This window comes from Lampetra fluviatilis, chromosome 50, assembly GCF_964198595.1.
Source record: "Lampetra fluviatilis chromosome 50, kcLamFluv1.1, whole genome shotgun sequence".
Lineage (NCBI taxonomy): Eukaryota > Metazoa > Chordata > Hyperoartia > Petromyzontiformes > Petromyzontidae > Lampetra > Lampetra fluviatilis.
Window position 1 is genome coordinate 3,659,034 of NC_136324.1, and position 25,769 is coordinate 3,684,802.

Below are 25,769 nucleotides of genomic sequence, written 5' to 3' on the forward strand. Positions count from 1 at the left end.
TGTGGAGCTCTTTTTCAGAAGCTACCTGGTCACAAATGATAGATCAAAGAAGTGGCTTATCACGTGGAAATATATAGCAGCCAAATACTCTAAACGCGTGATATTGATTCTAAATGTTGAGGAAAAAAACCGGAGGACCCAGAGAAAAATCCACGCGACCACGGGGAGAGAGAGAAACACGAAAACTCCAAATATACAGCAGGCGTCAGGGTCTGGATCGAACCCACGACCTCCTGCATACCAGGCGAGGTAGTTAACATCTCCTAGCCACCGCATTACACGATCAACGACTGTGAGATTCGTTCTCCGCTACCCTGGCGACATCAGCTTTAACGGGGCCACCGCGCAGATTTTCCGGAGCGTGGAGCTTTGCCCCACACCCCAGTCTGGCCACCCTCCCCTCTCCTTCCCACGCAGTGAACGGCGTCACCGTAAATTATTTTATAATTATAATAAGCCAAGAATGTGTGTCCCGCGCGTGACGTCACTCCACTTGAGGCCCACCCCCCCTGCGTGACATCACTCCACATGAGCACCCCCCCGCGTGACGTCACTCCACATGAGGCACCCCCCCGCGTGACGTCACTCCACATGAGCCCCCCCTGCGTGACGTCACTCCACATGAGGCCCACCCCCGTCATTAATATTCATGAGTGGGTGGATTTTTACACTAACGCAGAAGAAGGTCGAGCTGAATTAAATAATTTATTACGCAAAGTCGCTTCAAATGACGTTTCTTTACAGAAAGTGACGGTAAAAAATAAATCGAAGCAGCACAGTGCTACATCCGTAGGTGACGTCACTGCAAAAGAGCCTCCCCCTTCATTAATATTCATGCCCGCGTGGAAATTTACACGAACGCACAAGAAGGTCGCGCACTCCATATGCCGCACCCCTCCCCTCATTAATAATCATGAGCGGGTGACGTCACTACACATGCCGCACCCCTCCACAATAACCACGAGGGGGTGACGTCACTCCACATGCCGCACCCCTCCCCAATAACCATGAGGAGGTGACGTCACTCCACATGCCGCACCCCTCCGCAATAACCATGAGGGGGTGACGTCACTACACATGCCGCACCCCTCCACAATAACCACGAGGGGGTGACGTCACTCCACATGCCGCACCCCTCCACAATAACCATGAGGAGGTGACGTCACTCCACATGCCGCACCCCTCCGCAATAACCATGAGGGGGTGACGTCACTCCACATGCCGCACCCCTCCACAATAACCATTAGCGGGTGACGTCACTCCACATGGGCAACACCTCCCCCCCCCCTAATTAATAATCATGAGCTGAACAATTTTTCGAGTGAATATTTCACATTTACTGCAATAGACACCCGTCCTTGGAAGGGCATACATTAAACATGTTTCAAATCTCGATTTAAAGCTTTCGTGACTGCAGGGATTCATCTTCTTGGTTCTTTCGGTAAAGTCACGTAGAATGGAAATAATAAAATAATAAAAATGAAACATAATAAAAATAATTCTCACGACTCATCTTCTTGAAGAAGATGAATCCCTGCAGTCACGAAAGCTTTAAATCGAAAATTCTCACGACGTTTCGGCCACAACGCAAGCAGCCGTCCTCAGGTGAAGAACAGGTCTGTCGAGAAGACAGACTCTGTCCTCAGGTGAAGAACAGGTCTGTCGAGAAGACAGAGTTCTTCACCTGAGGACGGCTGCTTGCGTTGTGGCCGAAACGTCGTGAGAATTATTTTATTATGTTTTATTTTTATTATTTTATTATTTCCATTCTACGTGACTTTACCGAAAGAACCAAGAAGATGTTTCAAATCGTTGTAAACTATTATCATTGTAGTGCGTATTTAATGTGGCGCTGCACTCTGATGTTGTAGGAGAAAACAATTATTAAAAAGTCTATTTAATTAAGTAGAACGTGTTGTCTATATTAATTTAAAATTGCGATTTCTGATGTGACGTCACATTTCTCAAACCTCCTCCCCCCTCGTCACACATCGTCACAAATGTCTGAACCCCGCCCCCCCCAGGTGCGTGACGTAATTTATGGACGGCCCATAATGATATGGCCACATTTGTGTCGGTGCGGTCCTCCAGCAAACTCGCACGGGCCAGGCAAATGAAATTGTCACGTGGTGTACAGAGTTAGCAGCAAGACAACGAGGTTTCGATTGAAACTGCGGCAAGTGAGGGGACAACGCTCAATCCCAGAACATGATCCAGGTGAAGATTTGAGCGAGACGTTAACCGTGGTATTTTATCTGTACACACAGAGATTATAATCGTGTAACAGAAGATTCCATCGAGCGGTGAATTGAACATGGCCCATGATGTGCAATATTTTTACGGATTGAAACCGTAATTTAAGTCATCAATGTTTGATTTTAGTTGTCCTCTTTCGACGGCAATTCATCAAGTTTTTTTTTATAACTAACAGCGCGTCTCTATATATACACACGTAACTAAATGATTTAACTTCGTCAATTGCTTTGATTGTAATTTTAATTTCGATGTATCTAGCATCTTATAATTAAAAAGTCCAAATCGTGTGAATTGTGACACCCTTCGTGTCTGTGTTTTTTTTGGGTCTCAATCTCATTGTTTCTGTTTCATAATTGAGACATGTCTTTACCTAAAACTCGCACAGGAAGGAACTCAGCCGTTCGGAGCCGGCATTTGGTGACTCGCTCCGGCTTCCGCTGTGCGTGGTGAAACGGCTAATTCTTACTAGCACAATAATTAAATTCTCACGAAGTGTACACGGTTTTTAAAACCCTCGCGTCTGCAATCCACCTCATGGGGGAAGGGAACCACCAGAAAATGCACACCTGATTAGTGATTACATTTGCATGTAAAAGGCGGCTGTAGCTGGAACTGATTTGGCTAAATGGGGGAGGTGGGAGAGGCCTTTGGTGTGGTCGGGAGCCAGGATAGAAAATCTTGCCATGCCAGGTGAGGCAGAGGAGGCAAACCACCAGAGCGCTTGCCACCTCCAGCCAGTCAGCCAGCACCTTCCAGCCAGCCAGTCAGCACCCTTCAGCCAGTCAGCCAGCCAGCCAGCCAGCTGGAAACCTCCAGCCAGTCAGCCGACACCCTTCACCCAGTCAGCCGGCAACCTCCAGCCAGCCAGCCGGAAACCTCCAGCCAGCCAGCCGGAAACCTCCAGCCAGTCAGCCGACACCCTTCACCCAGTCAGCCGGCAACCTCCAGCCAGACAGTCGGAAACCTCCAGCCAGTCAGCCGGAAACCTCCAGCCAGTCAGCCGACACCCTTCACCCAGTCAGCCGGCAACCTCCAGCCAGCCAGCCGGAAACCTCCAGCCAGTCGGCACCCTCCAGCCGAACCGGACTTCAGCGAGGAGGGGATGAGTCGTCCTGAACTGTAAGTGCCAATCTTGATTGATAAGTGCCAGTTTGATAGAATTCGTCTTCCACGGACGCAGCGCGATCCCGTGAGACGCAGGTGGAGGCTGTGAACACTCGGGAGCTCCGTTGTGGTCAAATGCCCAGTCTCGAAATGTCTGTATGCATATTGAGCTTCTTTCGCACCGTACGTAGCCATCCGTTCGCAATCGCGCTGCTAAGGCGACTTGCGCACCCATGCGCTGTAACGTGATATAAATCCGCAGCGGAATGAATTGTAAATTGTGTTGTTTGTCTAATGTTCGATCATAGCTCGATCTCATGACGATTTGTGGCTCAAAGTCCACTGGTGGCCATGTGTTAGCATGGACTACTGGCGACCATGAGCATCCGAAATCGTGGACATTGTTTATCCTTTAATTCTGTCGCGGATTACAAGATTTACTGTTCGAGATTTGTCGGGAACCCCAGGGTAAGTTGACGCTTTGCTGAACCTATTTACACTAATACGTGGTCATAGCTTTGCCATGGGGGGGGGGGGGGGGGTAATGGGAGGCAAACCATGTAACGAGTTTCGATTTAAAGCTTTCGTGACTGCAGGGATTCATCTTCTTGGTTCTTTCGGTAAAGTCACGTAGAAGGGAAGTAATAAAACAATAAATATAAAACAATAAAAAAATTCTTCCACCTCCAACCCAGCTTATATATACGCTCCAAGCTTGGCAGTGTTTCATTCTTCACCTGCAGACGGCTACTTGCGTTGTAGCCGAAACGTCGTGAGAATTATTTTATTATGTTCTATTTGTATTATTTAATACTTCCCTTCTACGTGACTTTACCGAAAGAACCAAGAACATGTAACGAGTGTGTCGATTCTCTAAATGTCCGGCTGCAGGGGATAATAAACTCCGAAGCCCTGAAACCCAACGGTGTTGCTTCTGTGTTGCTGCAACCTTTCTCAGCATCCACACGCATTGCCATTCTGGTGAAGCGGATAGGGGCCGTCCATAAATGACGTGACGCACCTAGGGGTGGGGGGGGGGTCAGACATTTGTGACGATGTGTGACGAGGGGGGGGGGGGGGTTTAGAAATGTGACGTCACATCAAAATGCGCAACTTCAAATAAATATAGAATTGTTATAACAACAATAATTGTTATAACAACACTGCTACAACATCAGAGTGCAGCGCCACATTAAATACGCGCTACAATGACAATAGTTTAAAGCGATTTGAAGCATGTTTTATTTTCAAAATGGAAATATGGTTTTTGGGGGGGGGGGCAGAGCTTTTCGACGTCATATTTGAGGGGGGGGGGGTCTGACTTTTTGTGACGCCGTGTGACGAGGGGGGGTTCAAAAATCGTCCAAAATCGCGTGACGTCATTTATGGACGGCCCCATATCGCTTTGGTGGAGGAAGGCCTGGAGCTTTTGAGAAACGCGGGTTGGGTCCACCCCGGCTCACGAATGATGCGACGTTGACAAGATCGGATTGCGATTCGCGTGTTGTCGGTAGTCGCGGGTGAAATGCGGCTCGCTGAGTCTTCCCACGAACTTCCACAGGTTTTGTAGGACTGGGGTCTGTCTATCAGTCCGGTTGTTTTGACTCGTCCCCAACCGTTCCAGCTACAACACCTGACGGCCCACCACTACGCGCTCGCACTTATTGTTGAAGCCAATGCAGAGTTGGCCTGTTTTTTTTCTAAACAATGCTACTTGCCTAATAATTCGGTGAACTTACTGGGAGGTTGATTTGTTACATGGATGCAGCGCTCGTGTGTATGTATAACACTGGTCAACAAAAAAAACATTTTTTTCTGGCCTGGAATTTTGCAGCTGTTTTAGACTAATTTCAGGGTGCTGATTCCAAATCTGATCTCAGATTTGCTCTACCACATCTCATTTTTATGCTATCGGCATACCCCATTTTCATTGATTTTACCCTAAATTAACTCTGTCACTTATGATTGCAAGTTGTTGCGAGTCAGTGACTGCTTTAGTGTAAAAATATGGTGCTGTATTTTTAGGATAGTGTGTTTATACAGCCTCTGGATATAGTCCAATCAGCGTCATGCTACGTTCTGTGGAGTACCGCCTCTTTTTGGGCGATTTCCCTCCAGCTGAGAATCGCCCCGAGTGGCCCCATAGACTTACATTCAAATATGTTTTTTTTCGAACGGGGGCACTGCAATGCATTCTCTATGGCTTCCGGGAGGGCTCGCCCTAACGTGCTTACGTCATCATACGTGCTTACGTCATCATACGTAAGCACGTATCATCCAACAATATAATTTGTCGCCACCTAGTGGAATCTTTAATAAAAGAAACTTGAGTGGTTTGTTTTAATAGTGAGTATAGAAACAAACAAGATGTATTGTAAGAGTCACTTTATTTTTCATTAATATTAAAGAAGTGAAGTTGCCTTTACATGCTTAAGCTGTTAATTTATCCATTGCATTGGTGGACCTTATCCTTATCAATCATCCAGACATTTGCCCCCCCTGAGAGATTTTGCAGGAGCCGCCACTGGTTTATAATATCATTTTATGTAGATATCCACATTTATTAAATATTTTTCTTCTGCAGTTTTTATTGAAAATGCAATATTTGATATCTCAAAAACCTGACGTGATAGACAAAAACTGATGCCGGATTCGGAATCAGCATCCCAAAATTACCTTAAAAAACCGTTGGAATACCTTATGCCAGAAAAAGTGTGACCAGTGTTATGTATGGGGAGCGGTGGCACAGTGGTTTGCCTGCTATGCTAGTGGCCCAGAGATCAGTGTTCCAATCCCGTTCACGGGCAACTCCAGGTGACGAGTATCTGAACCGATCCCTGGGCCTCCCGTAGGTCAACTCGGCCTACAAAAAAATAGTACCTGGTTTGTGTATACATCGCCGCCTCGGGAGGGATCCTTTGGCGACAAACCCGACATTTAAAACTTGTAGGCTGGATTTGAAATGTGTAATGTTACGTAGAAGGGAAATAATAAAATAATAAAAATAGAACATAATAAAATAATTCTCACGACGTTTCGGCCACAACGCAAGCAGCCATTCAGACGCTGTCTTCCCGACAGACCTGTTCTTCACCTGAGGACGGCTGCTTGCGTTGTGGCCGAAACGTCGTGAGAATTATTTTTATTATGTTTTATTTTTATTATTTTATTATTTCCCTTCTACGTGACTTTACCGAAAGAACCAAGAAGATGAATCCCTGCAGTCACGAAGGCTTTAAATCGAAATGTATGTGTAATGTTTTTTATTTATACCCATTGCGACACCAAGCGTGAAATTGCCATCAGAGGGCGCAGTTGCTCCACTCATACAGACGGCCCAGCTCCGTGGTGTTGTTTTGACACCCAAAGCCACGCGCCGTCACGGCAACTCGCAGCTAAACTAAACTATCTATTTTTTTCTACCTACGTGACTTTACCGAAAGAACCAACGAGTATGGATCCCTGCAGTCACGAAAACTTCAAATCAAGATGATATATATTTTATTTTACCAAGTAAGGGGCCGGCCATAAATGACGTCACGCGATTTTGGACGATTTTTGACCCCCCCCCCTTCGTCACATAGCGTCACAAAAAGTCAGACCCCCCCCCCCCTCAAATATGACGTCACAAAAATCTTCCGCCCTGCCCCCCAAAAAAATATAAAACATACTTCAAATCGCTTTAAACTATTGTCATTGTAATGCGTATTTAATGTGGCGTTGCACTCTGATGTTGCAGGAGAAAAAACATTTATTTAAAAGTCTATTTAATTAAGTAGAACGTGTTGTCTATATTTATTTAAAGTTGCGCATTTTTACGTGATGTCACATTTCTCAACCCCCAACTTGTCACACATCGTCACAAATGTCTGACCCCCCCAACCCCCCAAGGTGCGTGACGTCATTTATGGACGGCCCCTACGGCCCACGTAGCTCTATAGTTATTTTCAGAAGCGACCTGGGCTGTCGTAAATGATAGCTCAACGAAGTGGCTTATCGCGTGGAAATTGATAGCAGCTGCCAAAAACTGTAAACGCGCGTGGTGTTGATTCAAAATGTGGAGGGGGGGGGGGGGTGAACCGGAGGACCCGGGGTAACAATTCAAGCGACGACGGGGAGAGACGCGCAAACTCCAAATTTACAGCAGCAGGCGTTAAGGTCTGGATCGAAGTCACGGCCTCATGTGTACCAGGCGAGGGAGTTAACATCTCACCACGGCGGCCGTGGGTAGACCCTGCGCTTAAGTTGAGCAGGAACCCGGTCATCCAACTCGCCAGGTGACAGTAGCCGCACCATTCTCACGGCCAACATTTGGCAGCAATTGTCCACCACTTATTACGTTTACGCGGCCTCGCTCAACAAATGCATCAAGAATCGTTATTTTTGACGGTGAAAGCCGAAGCGTTCGAATTATAACGCGGCGCGCAGGCTCCACTACCTACACCAGCCGCGTGACTGCTAACACGTGCCCTGTCACCAGCTATTACGGCCAACACCGATTCAAACAGCACGTGTGTGTGTGTACGATACGGCAACCCCGTCGCTTAACAACGCGTGACGTCCACACGCCACGCGTTTTCGCTATAACGCGATTCTTCCACGTGTGGAAGCGAACCCCCACACTCTCTCCCCGTTTAATAGATGGCGATTAGTCCACACTTGTTGTACCGCCATCCAGCGAGCCCCGGGGTTATGGCTCCTCGACGCGCGCGCCCACGCGAAGGGGAATTTCACGACAACGCGTGCGATGATCCAGCAACCCTCGCTGCTGCTTCCACAGCGGTGGATGAACAACTGCCACGTTGCAAAGCCACGTGCCTAGCCCCACGTACTTACCCGTGATGAGCAGCGACCCCCCCCCCCCCACCACCATCACCCCCCAAGATTGGCACCAAATAACTGGGCCACTAAAACCAAATCGGTCCCCATCCCACGCGCGAAACCGAGATGAGTAACCGAGCGTCGAGGCGACGAGTCACTCGTTGTGTCTTTATTGATTTCGTTGCTGATGTTTTGTAAAGCAGGCCGCTCCGTGCTCTAACGCACATTGTACGGTAACCAGTTAAACGGACGGACGGATATGTGTACACGCGGAGCGGACGAACGTGGTTGCGACTTTGCAAGCGAGCGCCGTTGCGTCGCACGCTGCCCTCCTCCCAAAGGCCCGCGCCGAATCGTGGTCTGTCCGACAGACCTGTTCTTCACCTGAGGACGGCTGCTTGCGTTGTGGCCGAAACGTCGTGAGAATTATTTTATCATGTACATTTTTTTATTATTTTATTATTTCCCTTCTACGTGACTTTACCGAAAGAACCAAGAAGATGAATCCCTGCAGTCACGAAAGCTTTAAATCGAAATGTATGTATTCTATTTTTAATCGGCGTCCGAGCACATTGACTGGATGCGTGGCCGCAAGAACGGACGGAGTTCTCCCGACGTCCGACGTTTCGGCCCCACGTGCTGCGCGAGCTCCTTCTGGGGTTGTTGATGGGGAGCCGATCACTTTGTTCCTCGATTCTTGTCGCGTTTCAAGGCCGCGCTGGTGTTGCCCACTGGCTCGGCTCTCCGACGAAGGCCGTTGATGATGTGTTCGTTAGTTGTTGCTGTCCGTGCTGTTGCCTGTTTACCACCGCGCGTCTGTAAATACCTCGACAGAGATGGCCCTTAAGAGCAACAACAGCCAGCAGCAGCAGCATTTTGTTGACGCCCTATAACCGAGGGAACAAAAAACGAGCGGTTCGAATCTCAATTCCCGACGAAGCACGTGGTGCGAAACGTTGGACACCACTCGGAACGACCCGAAAAACACTATCGGAGGAACTGCGCAGCCACAACGACGGAAATCCTAACCCAGTTCCGTGAAACGGTTTTTCATATTATTTACTTGTTTATAATTTCTTATTTTACTTAAAGGCAAAGTCTTTGAGAGCTCTCCGCTCTGCCAGCCAGACGCATGACAAAGCGCGCGCAGAGCGATCTCCCGCTTGGCCCAGCGTGCCCCCCCCCCCCCGACTCTAAAAGGGCAATTTAGTAATTTGGTTAATTACACGGAAATATGCAGATGCTGCTGCTTATCATTGACGCTTGACATCACCGCTCGGCAAAAGCGCCTCCTAATTCGCCTCCGTTAGCTTTTTGTTTTTAATTCGCGTAGATAAATGAAAAATCCAACGCGGTGGAAAATATTTTTTTTATTTATTTGTGTCAATGTTTCTCGTTACAACGATTCTATCTCCGGCGGGGATTCGTGGGGTGTTATTTCTGACGCGTCGCCCCCCTCCACCGCCACCACACCACCGCCCCCTACCCCGCTGTCTGTCTCACTTAGCATTGGAAACCTCTGGGGGGGTTGTGAAGCCGCCAATCCAGAAATGCAAGAGATTCCCCGATCTCACACTTGCGCGCACACACACACACGAGGAATGAAAACTGGGGCAAACACCTGCCAAATCGTGCCCCACCAGTCCTCCATTACACCCTGTCTGCCCAACGGAGGGTCCTTTGCTTAGCGATGAAACGGGCTCTGGCTCTGGCTCATTGCGGCCATCACGTCGTGGATTGGGCTAAGTGAGCACGGTGATGACTGCGGTTGGCGTTTACAGAAGAAGGAAAACAAAAACCCTCCCCACCAAGAGGGCCTTGCCCGCACCTGGTCCATGCCATGTGGGGGGAAAGTTGGCCCATTTTGTTTAGTTTTTGTGGCGACCCATCCGAGTGGGGTTTAACAATAATCGTATTAAATTCGGGCTGGATTTGTTGAACTCATTCCTGCCCACCTCGGAGTGTCACGTTCTTTTTGGGATGCGCAATCCGCCAGCGGGAATCGGCATCCTCCGAGGCACGGATAGCACTCGCTGTGCCCTCGCTGCCTGCCAAGTTGGTAGTTTTATACGCAGCTAATATATATCCTTTTTTTGGTGAAATTGCATATTTTGAAGAATGATACCTGTCCATAAAGACGTGGCCACATTCATCATTATTACTTGCCTTGTAAAATACAATTATATAAACCGGCTAAGATGTAGAGTAGTGGTTCGTCTGGTATATTTTCTTTCTGTCATCGGGAAGCATTTGCGATGACTGTGGCAAATGTTTCTGATCTGTGCGCTGCGCTACTGCCACTAGTCCCGGATAAGAATTACAACACCACAGGAAAGCCCTTTTTATTTATCCATCAGACTCACCGAGTCTCATTACTCGTATGAGGACGGTTCTGCTACATTGAGATGTTTGTCCAATGCCATCAAACGAGCGGTTCTTTTAGTTTTTTGCACGTGGGAAGAAACCTTGTAGTGCCCGGAGAGAAACCTCCTACACATGGGGGGGATGGCACTCAAAAGCTCTGCACGGATTAATTAAATAATCCATGGCTGTACTGCCATCTCCTGACCACCTCACAGCCAACGCCTTCAATACCTGGTTAATCCCCAAGTCTCACCAAGCAGAATCTGGTTGGCTTCCAAAATTCTTTAAGATTCCGGAGGCTTGGGATTCAAGAATCTTGGGAGTAAAAAAAATCGGTGCGATTCACACATTCCCATCGTGTCCAAATGGCTGGATTACAGGCGTGCGCCGCCTAACGTTCTAAAGTGCGAAATGTAGCCAGTTCATATGAAGTGTCTGTTGCGTGTGTTGAGGTGCCACTCGCTACACGTATGACAAAGTAAATTTTCCAGTTTTCTTGGATCAGCATATAAATTTGCAACTTTTTTGCGAAAAAGAGTTGACGCCTAAGAATCTCAATGTAACCTGTTCACAGTTAGAGGTTGCAACTTGATTTGGAACTTTCGTGAATGCAGGAATTATTCTTTGGTTCTTTCGGTAAAGTCACGTGACTTTACCGAACGAACCAAGGAATAGTTAGAGGTTGCTTATGATCCACACCCCTCTTCTAAGTCTGCCCCTTACACGGACTCCGTGTGTATTGACCCGTAACGAATGTCAACTCTGAGCAACCGATAACATTTGGGAGGTGGGGGGCATTGTCTCAACTCTCAGTGGCTTCAGTTTAACGGGCAAATTTAATAAAACCCCAGGGTGCAGGCAGTTAACAACGAACTTTAATTCCGAGCAGCACCCGAATGCGTGCGGCAAATCTCCCCATCGGCTTGGAGCGCCAGTTGGACGCGTTGTAGTAGGGCTTTTCGCGACTAATATGATCCATAATAGGTTTCTTTGGGCTACATCGCGTTAATGGTGCCCTGAAACCGGCCACTACCCGACTGCAGCCACTCGGTAAGGTGTGTCACGTGAACAAAGGGTGCCAATGCGTGACGAGTACAGCACACCGGTGTGTTGGAGAGTAAACCCACAACATTTACAATTCAGGTACCGTGGCTGTTTCGCCGGTAATTAAGACCGAAACGGGAGGATTTGGTCACAATTTTGTCTGTCGCCTGTTGAGGCTGGATGTTATTACCGGCGAAACGTCGTACTCGAATCGTAAATGCTGTGAGTTTACTCTCCAACCCACCGGTGTGCTGAACTAGTAAACTAATTGATACGTTTATGTTTCCGCGACAAACCTTACTAATTAGCTGCGTCGGGTGGTGGCGGGTTTAACGACACATTTACGCGATCTAACCCACAAAAAAGCCCTCTTATTGTGCATTTTGTTTGCCGGAAGTCATGGCGAGCAATTCAAGGTCGGGTCAATTCCCATTGTGAAGAGATTTGAGTTTTGAAAATCTCGATGGGGACGTGATGTGTGTGTGAGAGAGAGAGAGAGCTTGCTTCATCTCGCTAAGCGGGCAGCTGGAATATGGACGGCTTCCAATCGGATTGGAGTCGAGTTTCGCGCAACCGCGCATGAGGTTGTTGTTGATCGTCGTCGTCATCGTTGTTGGCGTGTTTTTGTTAAAACCAATCCGTCCGCTCGTCACAACGCAGTCCTCGGCTTTTATCGATTTCAGCGGTCTCGGCTTCGATTTCTCGCTCGGTCCGCTCGCAAGCCCGGCACCGCCCGCGATCGCGACGGGCATGGGTTCGACATGCAAGAGTGTTGCCAGGGTCTCCGCCTGCTCCTGCTGCTGCTGCCACCACCACCACCACCGCTTGACTCCCTGAGTCACTTCTAGATTTGAAGCTTTCGCGACTGCAAGGATTCATATTCTTAGGTTTTTTCGGTAAAGTCACGTAGGTAAAAAATTAAAATTAATAAAAGTAAAATAAAAATAAAATAAAAATCACGACGTTTCGGAGGCAACACAAGCTTCCGTCTTCAGGTGATCCGTTTTCAGGTTGATACAGCTATCGTGCTGTGATGGTTCCACCTGAAGACGGAAGCTTGTGTTGCCTCCGAAACGTCGTGATTTATTTTATTTTATTTTTATTTTACTTTTATTAATTTTATTTTTTTACCTACGTGACTTTTCCGAAAAAACCTAAGAATATGAATCCCTGAGTCACGGCCGCTTGTCAAATCCCCTTGGGTGGCTTTGCTGTTGACGATGACGCAGCGCACTTTGCCGCGGTGGCTTGGCGGGGTGGGGCCCCACGTGTTTTATTTGGCGCGGGTATCCAAAGGAGGGAGGGGGGCTGTCACTCCCTCCTGCCCCCCAATGTCAGTTGTTTTTTTTGTGGTGGTTTATTCTGGAAAGCCTCCGTTGAGTTTCCTCTTACGAGTCCAAGTTGTTTTGTTGTGTCGGGAGGGTTCGCACACCTGGGGGGTGATCCTTGCTGCGGCCCCCCACCTCCACCCCACCTCGCCCACCTGCACGGAGGTGGAACGAGCAGCTTCTGAAGAAGCTGAGCTCATTGGGTTATACTTGGTAAAGTAAAATATAGTTTAGCTTTTATTTGTATATTCCTTATAGGGGTTTGCTTACCTTTTCCTATACTTTGCACCTCCTATCGTTTTTTTTGCACTTGACATCTGTGGAAATGATGTGTATAGCTCATCGGATTATTGTATTTGTCCACTCGCTTTGGGTTCGCTCACTTGGCCTCGATACTTCTCCGTTAGTGCTCCCTTCCTTGGCCAACGATTTATTTTACTTGCGATTTTTCGGTGCCCTTGAGTATTATTATTATACCTTGTGGAGAGGAACTTTTATAAACGTCATTTTTTTGTAATGTATCATTATCATCGGATGTTAGGCCAATTCATGTTTTATTCCCATTTTGCCTTTTTCAAAGATCTCATTCTGAATGCTCTTCGAGGCATCGCGCGAGACCAGGAAGGGGTCCAATTGGAACCTCGGGGTGGTGTTTGTGTCGCAGGACGATGTCCGGTGGAGGCCTCGTGGTGACCTCCTTGTTCCTCCAATAGGGTGGGCATCGCGTTCTCACCGCTCTGCCAAAGGTGGCAGCGAGGGCGACCGTCGGACCAAATTTAACGGCGGTTCTTGTGGGCAGCCACCTAGAGATCAGAAGTCCCATCAAACATCTCAACTGCGCTTGACAACCCAGTTGTTTAATCGCAAGCGATTTGAAACTTGTATTCGAAACCGGGGGCGTCAGTGGTGCCGGCTTGGTGTCTCCTGATAATGGCCCTGCCATTATGCGAGAGACACCCAGACCGCAGGGCTCGAGCCCAGGATCCTCTGAGCCACCCTTGCCCACCTCCAAAGGTCGATTCCGCTCGAAGGAGCGAGTGTTCACGCGCGAGAAGAAACCGATTCGCCCGGGGAAAACCCATCGCAAAAAAATGAGTGATTGACACGCAAAGCTCCCACGGCTCGGGTGTTTGCAACCTTACTGCTGTACTGCCATGCCATGGCCATAACAAATGTCCACGTGATCCACCAAACAATGTTCCTCCCAAGTGCTGGGTGGGCAGGCGCGAGCCGCTACGCCGCAGGCGTAAACAATTTATTTTGATTAACCGAAAAGAAAGCGTGACCGTACCTGCTCGTGTGTATATTACACTTTTGTTCGACCACTTTTTAAAAAAAATATTTGACGTTGGACTCAAATCTCGCGGCACCCAACGGAGTTGTTGGGGAGTTTTCGCAAATCTTAAAGTTAAACTCGCCGGGGAGAGCCTTACAAACGTGTCAAACGCTCGGCGCGCAACTCGTTGGACGGGGGGAAATCGTTGTGTCGCCGCCGCCACCGCCGATTGAGCATGCAGAGCGCGGCTACCACCCTCCACCTCACCACTTCCACCTCGCTCCTCCTCCTCGGGTTATCTGCTCAACCAAATGCAATGGGGGGGGGGGGGGGGGCTGGCTCCGAACTCGTCGAGACGTCTTGGGACAACCGTGCGGAACAAGGCGATGACTGCGCGACCCCCCCCCCCCCATCCCTCCCCCATCCCCTCGCCACCTTCGTGGGTCGGCAACAAGCAGATTTTCTGTCGTTTGCGAAGGTGGCGATTTTTTTGGGGAGACTTTTTTCTGTTCATCGCGGTTGCTGAGCACACGGATCCTGGAACGTCGACCATCCAGCAACAATCGCACCGTCCACGTTGTGCTTTAGATAAGAGTCGGCGTGCTTCTTGAATTTGGGCAAGATTATTATTAGAAGAGGTTGGGGGGGGGGGTGACAGGATGATGGGAGCAAGGAATTCCGCAGTGGAGCAGCTTGAGGGAAGTTGCCGAGAAGCCTTTGTGAACTGCGGGGTGGCGTTGTGACCTATTGTTTGGTGAAGTGGTGAGTGCGCTTGTGAGTGTGGTGTGGTTATCTGCGGTGTAGAGTCTGTATGTGGATGGGTGGATGAGTGAGTGGGTGGGTGAGTGTAGTGTGGTTACCTGCGGTGTAGAGTCTGTATGTGGGTGGGTGGGTGAGTGGGTGGGTGAGTGGGTGAGTGGGTGGATGAGTGAGTGTGGTTACCTGCGGTGTAGAGTCTGTATGTGGGTGGGTGAGTGGGTGAGTAGGTGGATGAGTGAGTGTGGTTACCTGCGGTGTAGAGTCTGTACGTGGGTGAGGTGGATGTGGTGTTGTGATCCGCGGTGCGGTGGTTGAACCGTGTGGATGAGACGACACCATCGGTTTGATGGAGCCGAGTCCTGAACACGGGTGGAAGAGGAATGAATGAGTGAGGTTCAAGGGATCGTAGTGACTATGATCAAGTTAATTTTGTACCAGGTGGGAACTCGGAGACCGGGATAAGTGTGACTTGGGGCATCGGTAATGGAAACACGAGATTGATGGGAGGGGGGGGGCAGTGCTTTACATAATCAATATCCCCTCTCTTACGACAATCGTATGTAGGAAGCTAAGCAGGGTTGAACCCTGGACAAGTGCTTGCACGAATGGCCACCATCCACAAACACGTTGCCATAGGGCTCGCGTAGCCACGAGATGAGCAGTAGAGGGCAGTGCAGCGCAATCCATTGTTGTGCTGTACTTCTATGCTTCCGTGCCTATGCCGCACCGTCTTACCGGCAACCCACACCGACCTGCGTGGTGAAATATCAAAATTAGCTCTCGTGACCCGCATTAGGTGCGCGGGGGGAGGCTCTCATACAGTAGTGGGTCGACTTAGAAGGCACGCACGGTGGATTCTAGATTTGAAGCTTTCGTGACTGCAAGGATTCATACTCTTAGTTCTTTCGGTAAAGTCACGTAGGTAAAAAATGAAATTAAAATTAATAAAAATAAAATAAAAATCACGACGTTTCGGAGGCAACACAAGTCTCCGTCATCAGGTGGGACCGTCACAGCGGAGACTTGTGTTGCCTCCGAAACGTCGTGATTTTATTATTTTATTTTCATTAATTTTAATTTAATTTTTACCTACGTGACTTTACCGAAAGAACTAAGAGTGTATATACACACGGTGGAGTCGGCTCGCACTGCGAGGCGAAGCAGTCGGATGGATGATTGGAATGGATCGTCTGTGTGGAGCATTTGACCGTATCCGACGTCCGTGTGCCCGGTGGGGTCTTGCTCCGGTTTCTCTCCGTCACGTGCCCGACACGGGGCCCAAATATCCACAACGCATGACCTCCCCCACCCCCCAAAAAAAAAAAGTCTTGCGAGAACTCGGCGAGGCTTTTTATTGGTAAAGAGCATCGCCAGCGGTCGTCGTCGTTACAACCTCGGCGATGAAACCAGACGGGCGGCGCTCCGAAGTTCCAAGCAGACGTGTTTTTGTAATTTATTGACAAGTGTGGGGGGGGGGTGTCAGCTAGGAGACACTCGTGCCCTCCCGACTGATGCGAGACGAAGCCACAACGTCTCGTCCAAAGTCGTCTCCTTTTGTATTACAGTATAAAAAAATAAACACAATTTGTCCGTTTTACAGCGGGAGACCTCGATACGACCGAACAGCGACGGGTTTTGACCGCGCGCGCACACACGCGCGCACACACGTGTGTGGGGGGGGGGCTCACACCGAGGAGTCCAACTGCGTGTGCCGCTGTTGTTTTTGCAGGATTCCGTGTCGCAGCAGAGCTCCGCGGGCGGCGTTCGCAGGCCGCGCAAAAATTGCGGGGCAAATCAAATCGCCAAGGCGGGGGACGGGGGGGGGGCGGGGGACGGGGGGGGGGCGGGGGACGGGGGGGGGGCGGGGGACGCGGGGGGGGGGGACGCGGGGGGGGCGGGGGACGCGGGGGGGGGGGGCGGGGGACGCGGGGGGGGGGGTCCGCGCGTTACCTGTTTTTGGGTGCTCATGGTCGTGAAGCTCGTGGTGCCAAAGGGGGCGAGAATTGACGCACTTGGGATCGCGAAGTTGCGAGCCAACCAGACCCAACATCCTGTCCCCTACCGCATTGATCAACCCAGACCCCAGCACTGATCCTAGCCAACCATAACCCCAACTCCACCACCATCCCCTAGCCACACCAGACCCAACATCCTGTCCCCTACCGCACTGATCAACCCAGACCCCAGCACTGATCCTAGCCAACCATAACCCCCAACTCCACCACCATCCCCTAGCCACACCTAATTCAATCCAGCTTAACCAGACTTTAAACGAAACCTCTGAGCTTAACCGCACTAACCAAACCAACCCCAGATCTTCACTCATCCACCAAACAATTCCACCCGAACCCTAACAATACCTCGAAACCGTACGTACCCAATACGATAAAAAACAGGAGCTAGATCCCTACCCCCAACCCACACGAGCAGCGCCGCCAATTGCTCGCCTGCTCTGCTGCTGGAGAAAGAGCCCTCCAACTCGGCTAGAAGGTGGCTCGAGAGAGAGGGGGAGAGATCAGAGGTCGCAACCGGGTTCCCGATACCCGTACCCTACCCGATACTCGGCTACCCGGCCGGGTACGGGTACCCGTTTGTGACCCTGGTGCGGCCGGGTACGGGTACGGGTAGGCCGTGAGTCACTGGTGAGAAACTGTTTGTCACTCATTTCCCAAAGTCTTGTCTCTTCTCACAATTCGAGTTCCTAGAATCAACCCACCCGCACCAGCAACATGGCTTCATCCCAGAGGTCGCAATCAGGTACCCGATACCCGTACCCTACCCGTACCCTGCCGGGTACGGATAGTAACTTTGACTACTCTTTCAGACTGGCCGGACGTCATCTCATATCTCACAATTTTTACCCCCACCGTGAAATCGACGAACAACGGAGGCGCGTGGGGCGATCGGTGATTGGAACAATTGCGCGTGTTGTTCCCCCACCACGCCGAGCTCTCGCTCGTTGCAGACGGAGACGTCGAGAACACAACAGAGACATACACCGAGGCTCCCTTTATGTTAGCAGCCGTTTTAAAAAATATATATGCGGTAGATCAAAGTTCTTTTTTTTTACTTCTTATTCCCTCTAAAGCGCCGGGAACTGCATTTTGGTCTGCGTTTTTTTTTACATCTCGCCCAAGTGATTGCCCTCGGGGGAGAGCACTTTAGTTTGTATTTTATATATATAACGAACGGTCCGCCCCGAAGAAACAAACGTTACATTTTGTTGTTGTTGTTGTTGTAATAAAAATGCGGTAACTTAAGGCAGCCCTCCTTATATACACAGCCATTATTATTTCTGTACAAACACCAGCAGCAGTGCATGCAGCGAACACAATGAATAATAAATAACAGCCTGCGTGTTTTAGTTTTAATTGTAACGCCACACCCGCTGAGTATCATCCTCCCTGCCTTAGCTGTAACGCGCCTTTCGTGTGCCCCCCGCCACCGCCAGCACCATCCGTGACGTCTCAAAGACGTCACCCCCCAAACAGAAACGACGGCGCCGACGGTGCAATAAAGGCGGTCCCGCGGGGTGACACGAGATTTTTTCGTAAAATATTCCTCTAGGTTTGGCGTGGTTGTGCCGTGTGCGGAGTGGTAATGAACACCTCCGTCGCCGGCGCGTTGTTCGCTACGGTGTCCGACGTTTCGCTTGCACGTCCCGGGTGCTTCTTCCGGGTGGGTAAAGTAAAAAAAAATGACCAGCTGGAGAATTAATGAATGGGTCCTGCTAAATGATGCTGACGGACGCGGATCCTGGCAAGCGAATCCTGCCTGGCACAACACACACTTTTTTAATATTTCATTTTGGGACAACCGTTTAAAAAGTGAATTTTTTATCATTTATTGGTTAATAATGAGTTTAAAAAAAAGTGAACAAATGAAAACAAAACCTTCGTTTGCTCGAAACGCGAGCGTCATGCGGATCTTCGGGGCGGCGGATTCATATTTTATTCAGCGATAATTCCCACAATCTGATTCGAGCATTTGCCACCATCTCATCTGTCGAGACGCGCCATGGTGCAAGCGCTCCGATTTTTCTAAACCGATGCAACATCCTTCTACTTATGTTAAAAACCGTCTTGTCGGCGTTACAACCGCGTAGGTAATTCTTTTCGCTGTTGTGCCATACGTCTCTCCGGTGCGCTTTCCATAGTTGTGCCACGCACCGCCCGTAGCGGTCCAACAATTCGGTCAAATCCACGCGCTTGGGACGCTGAAGAAGCCGCGCGCGCACGGCACGCCGCTGTTGAGCGAACACGCGGCACACAACCCCGCGCGCACGCGCGAGACAATCCCACTCGAGTTGTCTCATTATTTTGCCGCTTCGTTCGTTAGCCTCGCCGCAGCGTCTGCGCGTCGCCCTTGCATATCGTTTGCTCGACACGACGTCGATTCCGACGCGCGCCGTCTTGACGCACATAACGCGCTCGCGACACCGACGCAGAGGACGATATTTTGGCATCGTTTTGGCGTCGCCGGAGCCATCGGCTTTCGCGCAAACGTCCCGATGGGTGCGCGCCTCCCAACACCCCGTGCGCGCGATGGTGCCGAGCCCTCGCTTATTGCACCTTCGACTCGGCAGAAACGGAGGGGTGCATGGCGGCACGGCGCACTTGTGCCGCCCTCCGACGTCGCAGTGCCGGGCAGCCAGGGTGGACGTTGGCTGCCGGCACCTGAGCTGCCACACATCCCCCCTTACTGGCTCTGGCTTCTTCCACCCCCCCCCCCAACTCTGGCTTGGGACAGCTTCTGTCTCTCGCACGCACACACTTTATTGCATCTTTTCGTGAAGCACAATGGCCCCGCTGGCTTGATGGCACCGCTCGTCCACCGCCGCCACCTTTGCTGGCAAACTCCCAACAAATGTGTCCTTGGTGTGGTAGCCGATTGTCTCCCTACCCCTTGCAAATGCACAATACATGGTACATCCCTGGATCTCCAATCCCAACCCCCTCCATCCCCATCACCACCACGCGGTAAATTCCTCTCCACTGCTGTTCCGGGACCCTTCTCATCACGGGCGACAGAGTCGCAGCGTTCCGCTCGATTCCAAATCGTTAGCGCAATCCAAAAAAAAAAATCATTGGGCGGGAGGAACAAAGAAAAATAACGATTTTTCGCATCTCTTGTTGGGCCAACAACATTCCCTTCTCCCGGCGCCGCGGGTCCCTGCAGTTGTCCGTCTTGCCGGTTGTCCGCCGTTGTCCTTTGCGGCCGAAGCCGCCATTCGGGGAAGAGTTTTTAGTCCCGTTCTCCGGCCGTCGAAGCGTTCACCGTCGTCGTTTCGTCAATTTTTTTGGCCTCAGACATGTGTCTCGACGAACGCAGGCAGGTGATTGGACGCCTTGGGCGCCCGCGGGGGGTCCTGATTGCAGATGACGTCACAAGGCGTCGCCGGGGGCGACTGCTCGCACGCGACTGTCGTCATCATCTGGCCCTGGAGACACATTTGCAACAAAATGGTTGGTTTTATTTCACCCCCCTCCCTCCCCTCTCTCCCAGTCTTCCCTAATCCGTATCATGCCACGACACAAAACGAATGTCCGTCTGGGAATCTCGCAATAACCCGTCCATCACCGTGTTCGACACCGGCCTGTGGAAGTATCTAACAGGGAACTACTTCTGAGATCTCTCAGCTGTGACGTCTTTAAATCCGCACACGTCCTGCTCGGCATACGCGCTTGTGGCGTGGTCGTCAACCAAAACTATGTATCGTTTCAATTCTCCAAGAAGGTGGAATTTGAACTCCTGCGCAGTTGCTTGACTGGGCTGAGACCACCATTGAGTCCACCCCCCCCCCCCCCCGGTTTCAAGCCAAGGTTAGGTGGCCGAGACCCAGATTACAAACCTAGGATAGCAGCGGCCGTGCCAGCTCGATTCTCTGACCTAACGAGCACCCTCACCTACTAAGGCGGAAACCGTTTTGACGTGCGTCACCATCAGCCGGCCTCTCCGTCCCTAAAGACCGACGAGCGAGTCCCGGCCACACACCACACCTTGTGCACGTGGCCGTGCGGAGGGGTGTGGTTGGCCGGCTGGTGGTGGTGGTGCTGTTGCTGCTGCTGGTGCGGCCGGTGCGTGGCTGGTGTCGGGCCGGGCGATGACCGCTCGATGGGGGACAGCGGAGGTGAGAAGGCGTCCGACGAAGGGAAGTCGTCGCCACCGCCGCCGCCACCGTAGTCCCCGTATACCGCGCCGTGATCGCCCACTCCCAGCGTCCACCCTGCGGCAGCGAAACCACGCGGGGAGGGGGGGGGAGTCACACGTGATACGGAGAGCGTGGGCCCATGGTAGTAGTAATAATGTTTTGTTTTTTATAGAGCCGCACTCTTACAAACGTCGGAGCGCTTTAAAGGTCACGCATCACGACTCAACTCAACACGTTGGAAAGGGGCACCCCCCAAGTGGCAGCTGTTCCCATGGGCCCCAAGGTGATTTCGGCTCATAATTCATCAGGGGGGTTGGTAAAAACGAGTTAGCTCTGTGGAGAAGGAAACGGTGATTGTCTAATGGATGGATTCGCCCCAGCCATTGGAACGTGGAATTTACATCACTGCCTTAGGGCTGTAAACAGAAGATGAGCACCAATGCCTCATCCGGCACCGTGCATTGGACACTTCGAGGGCACAGGAATCAACTTTTTATCGGCACATCATTGTAAGACGTCACCACCCAACCGGCGGCACAGCGCAGCGAGGGGTCAGAGGTCAGCGGTTAGTGGAGGTGTTCATGGCACGGTCGTGCAGCATTAACTTAGTCGGTGTTTTCCAGCGAACAAACAAAATCCGCAGATCTCGGCGGCGACGAAAAATGTTCACTGCCTGCTTATCGACCAGAGGGACTAGAATGCCGACGACAACGACGATGCTGGGCGTGCAGTGGCGGCGGCGTCGCGAGCGTTACCCTGCACGCGGGCGTCCTGGTCCGTCGCCTGAGGCCGCCCCCCTCCCTGCGGCACGCGGATGAGGAAGCGCCCCGCCGGCACGGGCTTGCCGCTCACCACCGCGTAGTTCCGCGGCACGTATATGGCCGGCCTCTCCGTGCCGGCATCTCCGTCCTCGTCCCCTGCTGCTCCTCCACCTGCTCGTCCTCCGTCGTCCACCCTGGCGATGTCCTCCGCCACCACGTCGTAGTCGTCGTTGGGTGCCACCGACAGGTGGCGGGGCCCAGTGGACACCGCCGACGCCGCCACCGCGTTGGGCGTGCGGCGCCAGCTGGAGGTGGCGACGGGCCGGCAGTACGGCTGGGCACGGTTGGGCGGCGACGGCGGCGGCGGGAAGGCGCCGGTGGCGCCGTACGCGTTGGGCGACGCGGCTCGCGCGCGGTTGTTATTGCCGCCACCGCCGCCGCTCCCATACGCCTGCCCGCCCGCCGCCGGCGTCGCTGGGTTTCCGGCGCCGCCGTAAGCCGATCCTCGCGCCGGCGAGGCCGAGTGGTTGCGCGCGCCGGCGTAGGCGGAGGAGGAGATGGCGGCGGTGCCGGCGGCGGCGGTGCCGGTGGTGGTGGCGGGAGCGTTGAGCCCGCCGGGTGACCCGATCATGTCCTGCCACGACTGGCGCTCGGCGAAGCCGCGGGAGCTGACCGTGTCGAGCGAGGACTGGCGCCCGTGTTTCGCCTCCGTGTAGGAGCCGGACGACGAGTTGTTCTGTGGGGACGTGAGGGGTTCACTTCGTCGGTGACGTCAGCGTCGTTGTCGTCAACGTCACTGTCGTGAACTCGTGACGTCACGATGCCTGCTCCAGCAGCCAGGACAGGTGACGCAATTGTTCGGACATAGTTTCAAGCGAAACGTCGCGCATATATATATGTCTAACCGCTGAGATTTTGTTCCTCGACTCACCGGTGAGGTGTTTTAAAGCCCGAGCACCAGTTACATGCTAATTTCTCACTTTAACATCATGCTAATCTCTCACATTATCCATGGCTACCTCCGTGCCCAGTTACATGCTAATTTCTCACTTTTACATCACTAGACCCAGCCACTCCTTTACAACCCTTGGCCTACACCCATTTCAAACCTTTAATACAGTCTGCATCAGCAGCAGGCCATGCTTTCCCACCTGATGATGGACGCTTGTGTTGCGCCCGAAACGTCGTGATTTATTAATTAAAATGTTATACCGACGTGACTTTACCGAGAGAACCAAAGATACACCACGTGACAATTAAATTAGTTGGGCTACTTCGGACGGTGGCGGAGGGTCTTAATGACGCAACATTTGGTCAGATCGTGACGTCTCCTAAACCTAAAAATCAAGCCGCATCCAAAAAATATATTCAATTATCAGTCTAAGCAACGCTTGAATCTCTGCAGCTATCCGTCTGCCCGTCTGTACGTGAATTGAATGCGTAAGCAAACCAACACAGCTCGCTCTCTCTCTCTCCCTTACATATTCATCAAGCTGCTGTTCCCTGCAAACATCGCACCGCATTGCTTCGCCTCCGTGGTTTTCTCTCACTCATCTGGCAACTCCCGACATTTTTTTTTCTCTGCAAGGCTCGGCAATTTATTTTTGCTAGTTTATTTTCCTCTGATGAAAATTGCAACCTAAGCGAGTGAGCAGTGAGCACCGGGGGGGGGGGGGGGGGGGGGGGTGGTGGGGTACAATGGGATAAATCAAAATGTTCCAATTCTGGCCAATTTAATTTACATTTTTTCCCCCAACGGCCTCGCCAAACCCGGGCACCGACAAAACACGCACCGTCATTTTGCAAGTAAGACACAAAAAAAAATAGTGTCCCGCCCCCCCACCCCCTCCTTACCCCCACGGCCCCCCACTCCTGTCTTCCTCCCCCAAACCCGCACCTCAGATTAGCAATGTTGGCCTCATATGGTGCAAAATAAGTTCTACATAAATGCTCTACACAAACACCCCCCCCCCCCCCCCCGTTACAGATGGACAGGGCCGACGCGCCAACTCTTTCAATCTTCCTTGGGAAGTGTTATAGAGCTGTCCCGCTCTTAATTGTGTTGCGCTCAGCTGTGAGCGTGGAAGGAATTGGCAGCCGCTGGGCTAGAATTGAGCTGTTGACACGGGGTGACAGGGATAACGGAGAGGGTTAGTGGGGGGGGGGGGGAGGCGGAGGGATCGTTGCGGTGAGACGTTCGGAACTCACGGAGGGCGGCCGAGGAAAGGTGTCGTACGGGGGCGGGGGGCTCTCCCTCACCTCTCCCTCCTCCCCGTCGCTCTCGCTCCAGTAATCTGCGTGCGCAAGCGGGGGGGGGGGGGGAGGGGGGTACAGCAGGGAGGCAGGTTCAGATTCCGTGGCACGCGCAGGCTGCAAACCGCGTGCGTATACCGCGTGTGTGCAGGTGAGGGCTGTCCACGAACTCCAGACACAGCGGCAGGGGGCACGCACTCACACACGTGTTCACAGTGGCCTGTCCGTGTGTCTAGCCGTGTGTGTGTAGCCATTAACATGCTGCGCTAGGGACCCGGAGACCCGAGTTCGATTCCCGCTTACGGCCAACACCAGTGACGAATATCTGAACCGGTCCTGGGCCTCCCCTAGGTCGACTCCAGCTTCAAATGAATGTGTAAACATCGCCACTTTGGAGGCAAAGGGTGGCCAGGCGTAGTGCTGGCCACCCACCCCCTCCGTGTGCCGTGTGGGTCTTCATAGGCACTCGCTAACAGTCTGGTGAGGCTATGGCGGGGCGTCTTTATCTTCGTACCTTCATCTCCCCTCCGTGCCCCCTCGTGCGCTGACGTTGCCTGACTCAGCCTGTTCATCCACCTGGGGGACCCAATGACAACACAGACAGGGCCAAGGCGAGTCTTCAGTTTGCGAGCAGCGATTAAGGCTCCGATGCCTTTGTCTGAACCGGTTGCCGATGGCCATTCTCTAACACAAAGAGCTCAGAATGGATTCACCTTTGACACAATGCCGATAACGCAATCGAGATACACGATTGGGGAAAAGTGCCAAACGTTGTCAAAACTATTCACAAAACAACTGCCAAACAACGGTGATAAAAAAGTGACACTTTCTCTGTTAAAACTTTAACTTTTTGTGGCACCCTGTATTTAAATCACAGGTATGAATAAGATCATCACTTAGCCACACATGAAACCCAACGCTGGAGTCCCGCGGCTCAAATCAAATTCCTTGCAGTTATAAAAATTCCCTTGCCGACTTCACTTCCATATTTCTTTAGCACCAAAGATTGGAAGTTCTAGCTGAATCGAGCAGGGTTTTCAAAATAAGTTTGCCGTCACATGGAGCCTGAGGTGAAGAAATTCAGTGAGGCTTTCCTGGGACGTAAAACACATTTTTTTATATTACTGGTGTAATACACCTAAGGACTTGCTGTAAAAGGCAATGAGTTGTTATTGTGGCAAAGCGCAGAGCAGTCTGGCCCCAGGAAATGTCAACTGTCCATCTGCAGTGTTTGAAATTAGGTAAACATTGTTTTTATTTAAAGAGTCAGTCTCGGTCTAGTTGACGGTAACACGTGGAATTTTTGCCAAATCTTCAAAGCGTTTGTGGATTAAATTTCCTAATTATAATCTGCCCAGTCGACTGCATCGGCAAAAATGATGTAGTCAAACACTTAATGTATTAAGTCAAGTCACTCAATCAGTGAACTTGGTCAATGTGCTGTGAAGAAGAGAGACATCACCTGAAATGTCGCGTACTATGTAGTTTTCTTTTAAGGCCACACACTGTTACTGACGAATGAAGCGAGGTTTTTTTTTTACACTTACAAATAGCCAATTACCATTTTTGTTATCCCTCATGGCACCGCAGTCTCTTAATAACCCTGCTAAATTATCTCAATCTGCGTCTCCTTTGTTCGGACTCATTAATTT

General features: G+C 51.2%; 1 protein-coding gene across 4 annotated transcripts in view; it reads right to left on the reverse strand.

Moving 5' to 3' along the window:
* Positions 1–16,868: 16,868 nt before the first annotated feature.
* The window catches only part of CNKSR2 (connector enhancer of kinase suppressor of Ras 2), a 191,898-nt gene continuing 182,997 nt past the window's right edge, over positions 16,869–25,769 (reverse strand). For all 4 annotated transcript variants that reach the window (XM_078878248.1, XM_078878247.1, XM_078878246.1 and 1 more), the window contains 5 exons: positions 24,632–24,693; positions 24,073–24,158; positions 21,859–22,600; positions 20,952–21,178; positions 16,869–20,392 (listed from right to left, as the gene is read on the reverse strand). In XM_078878248.1, the coding sequence (XP_078734374.1) occupies positions 20,258–20,392; positions 20,952–21,178; positions 21,859–22,600; positions 24,073–24,158; positions 24,632–24,693 (1,252 nt within the window). In that variant the 3' untranslated portion in view covers positions 16,869–20,257. The remainder of the gene's footprint in view (positions 20,393–20,951; positions 21,179–21,858; positions 22,601–24,072; positions 24,159–24,631; positions 24,694–25,769) is intronic.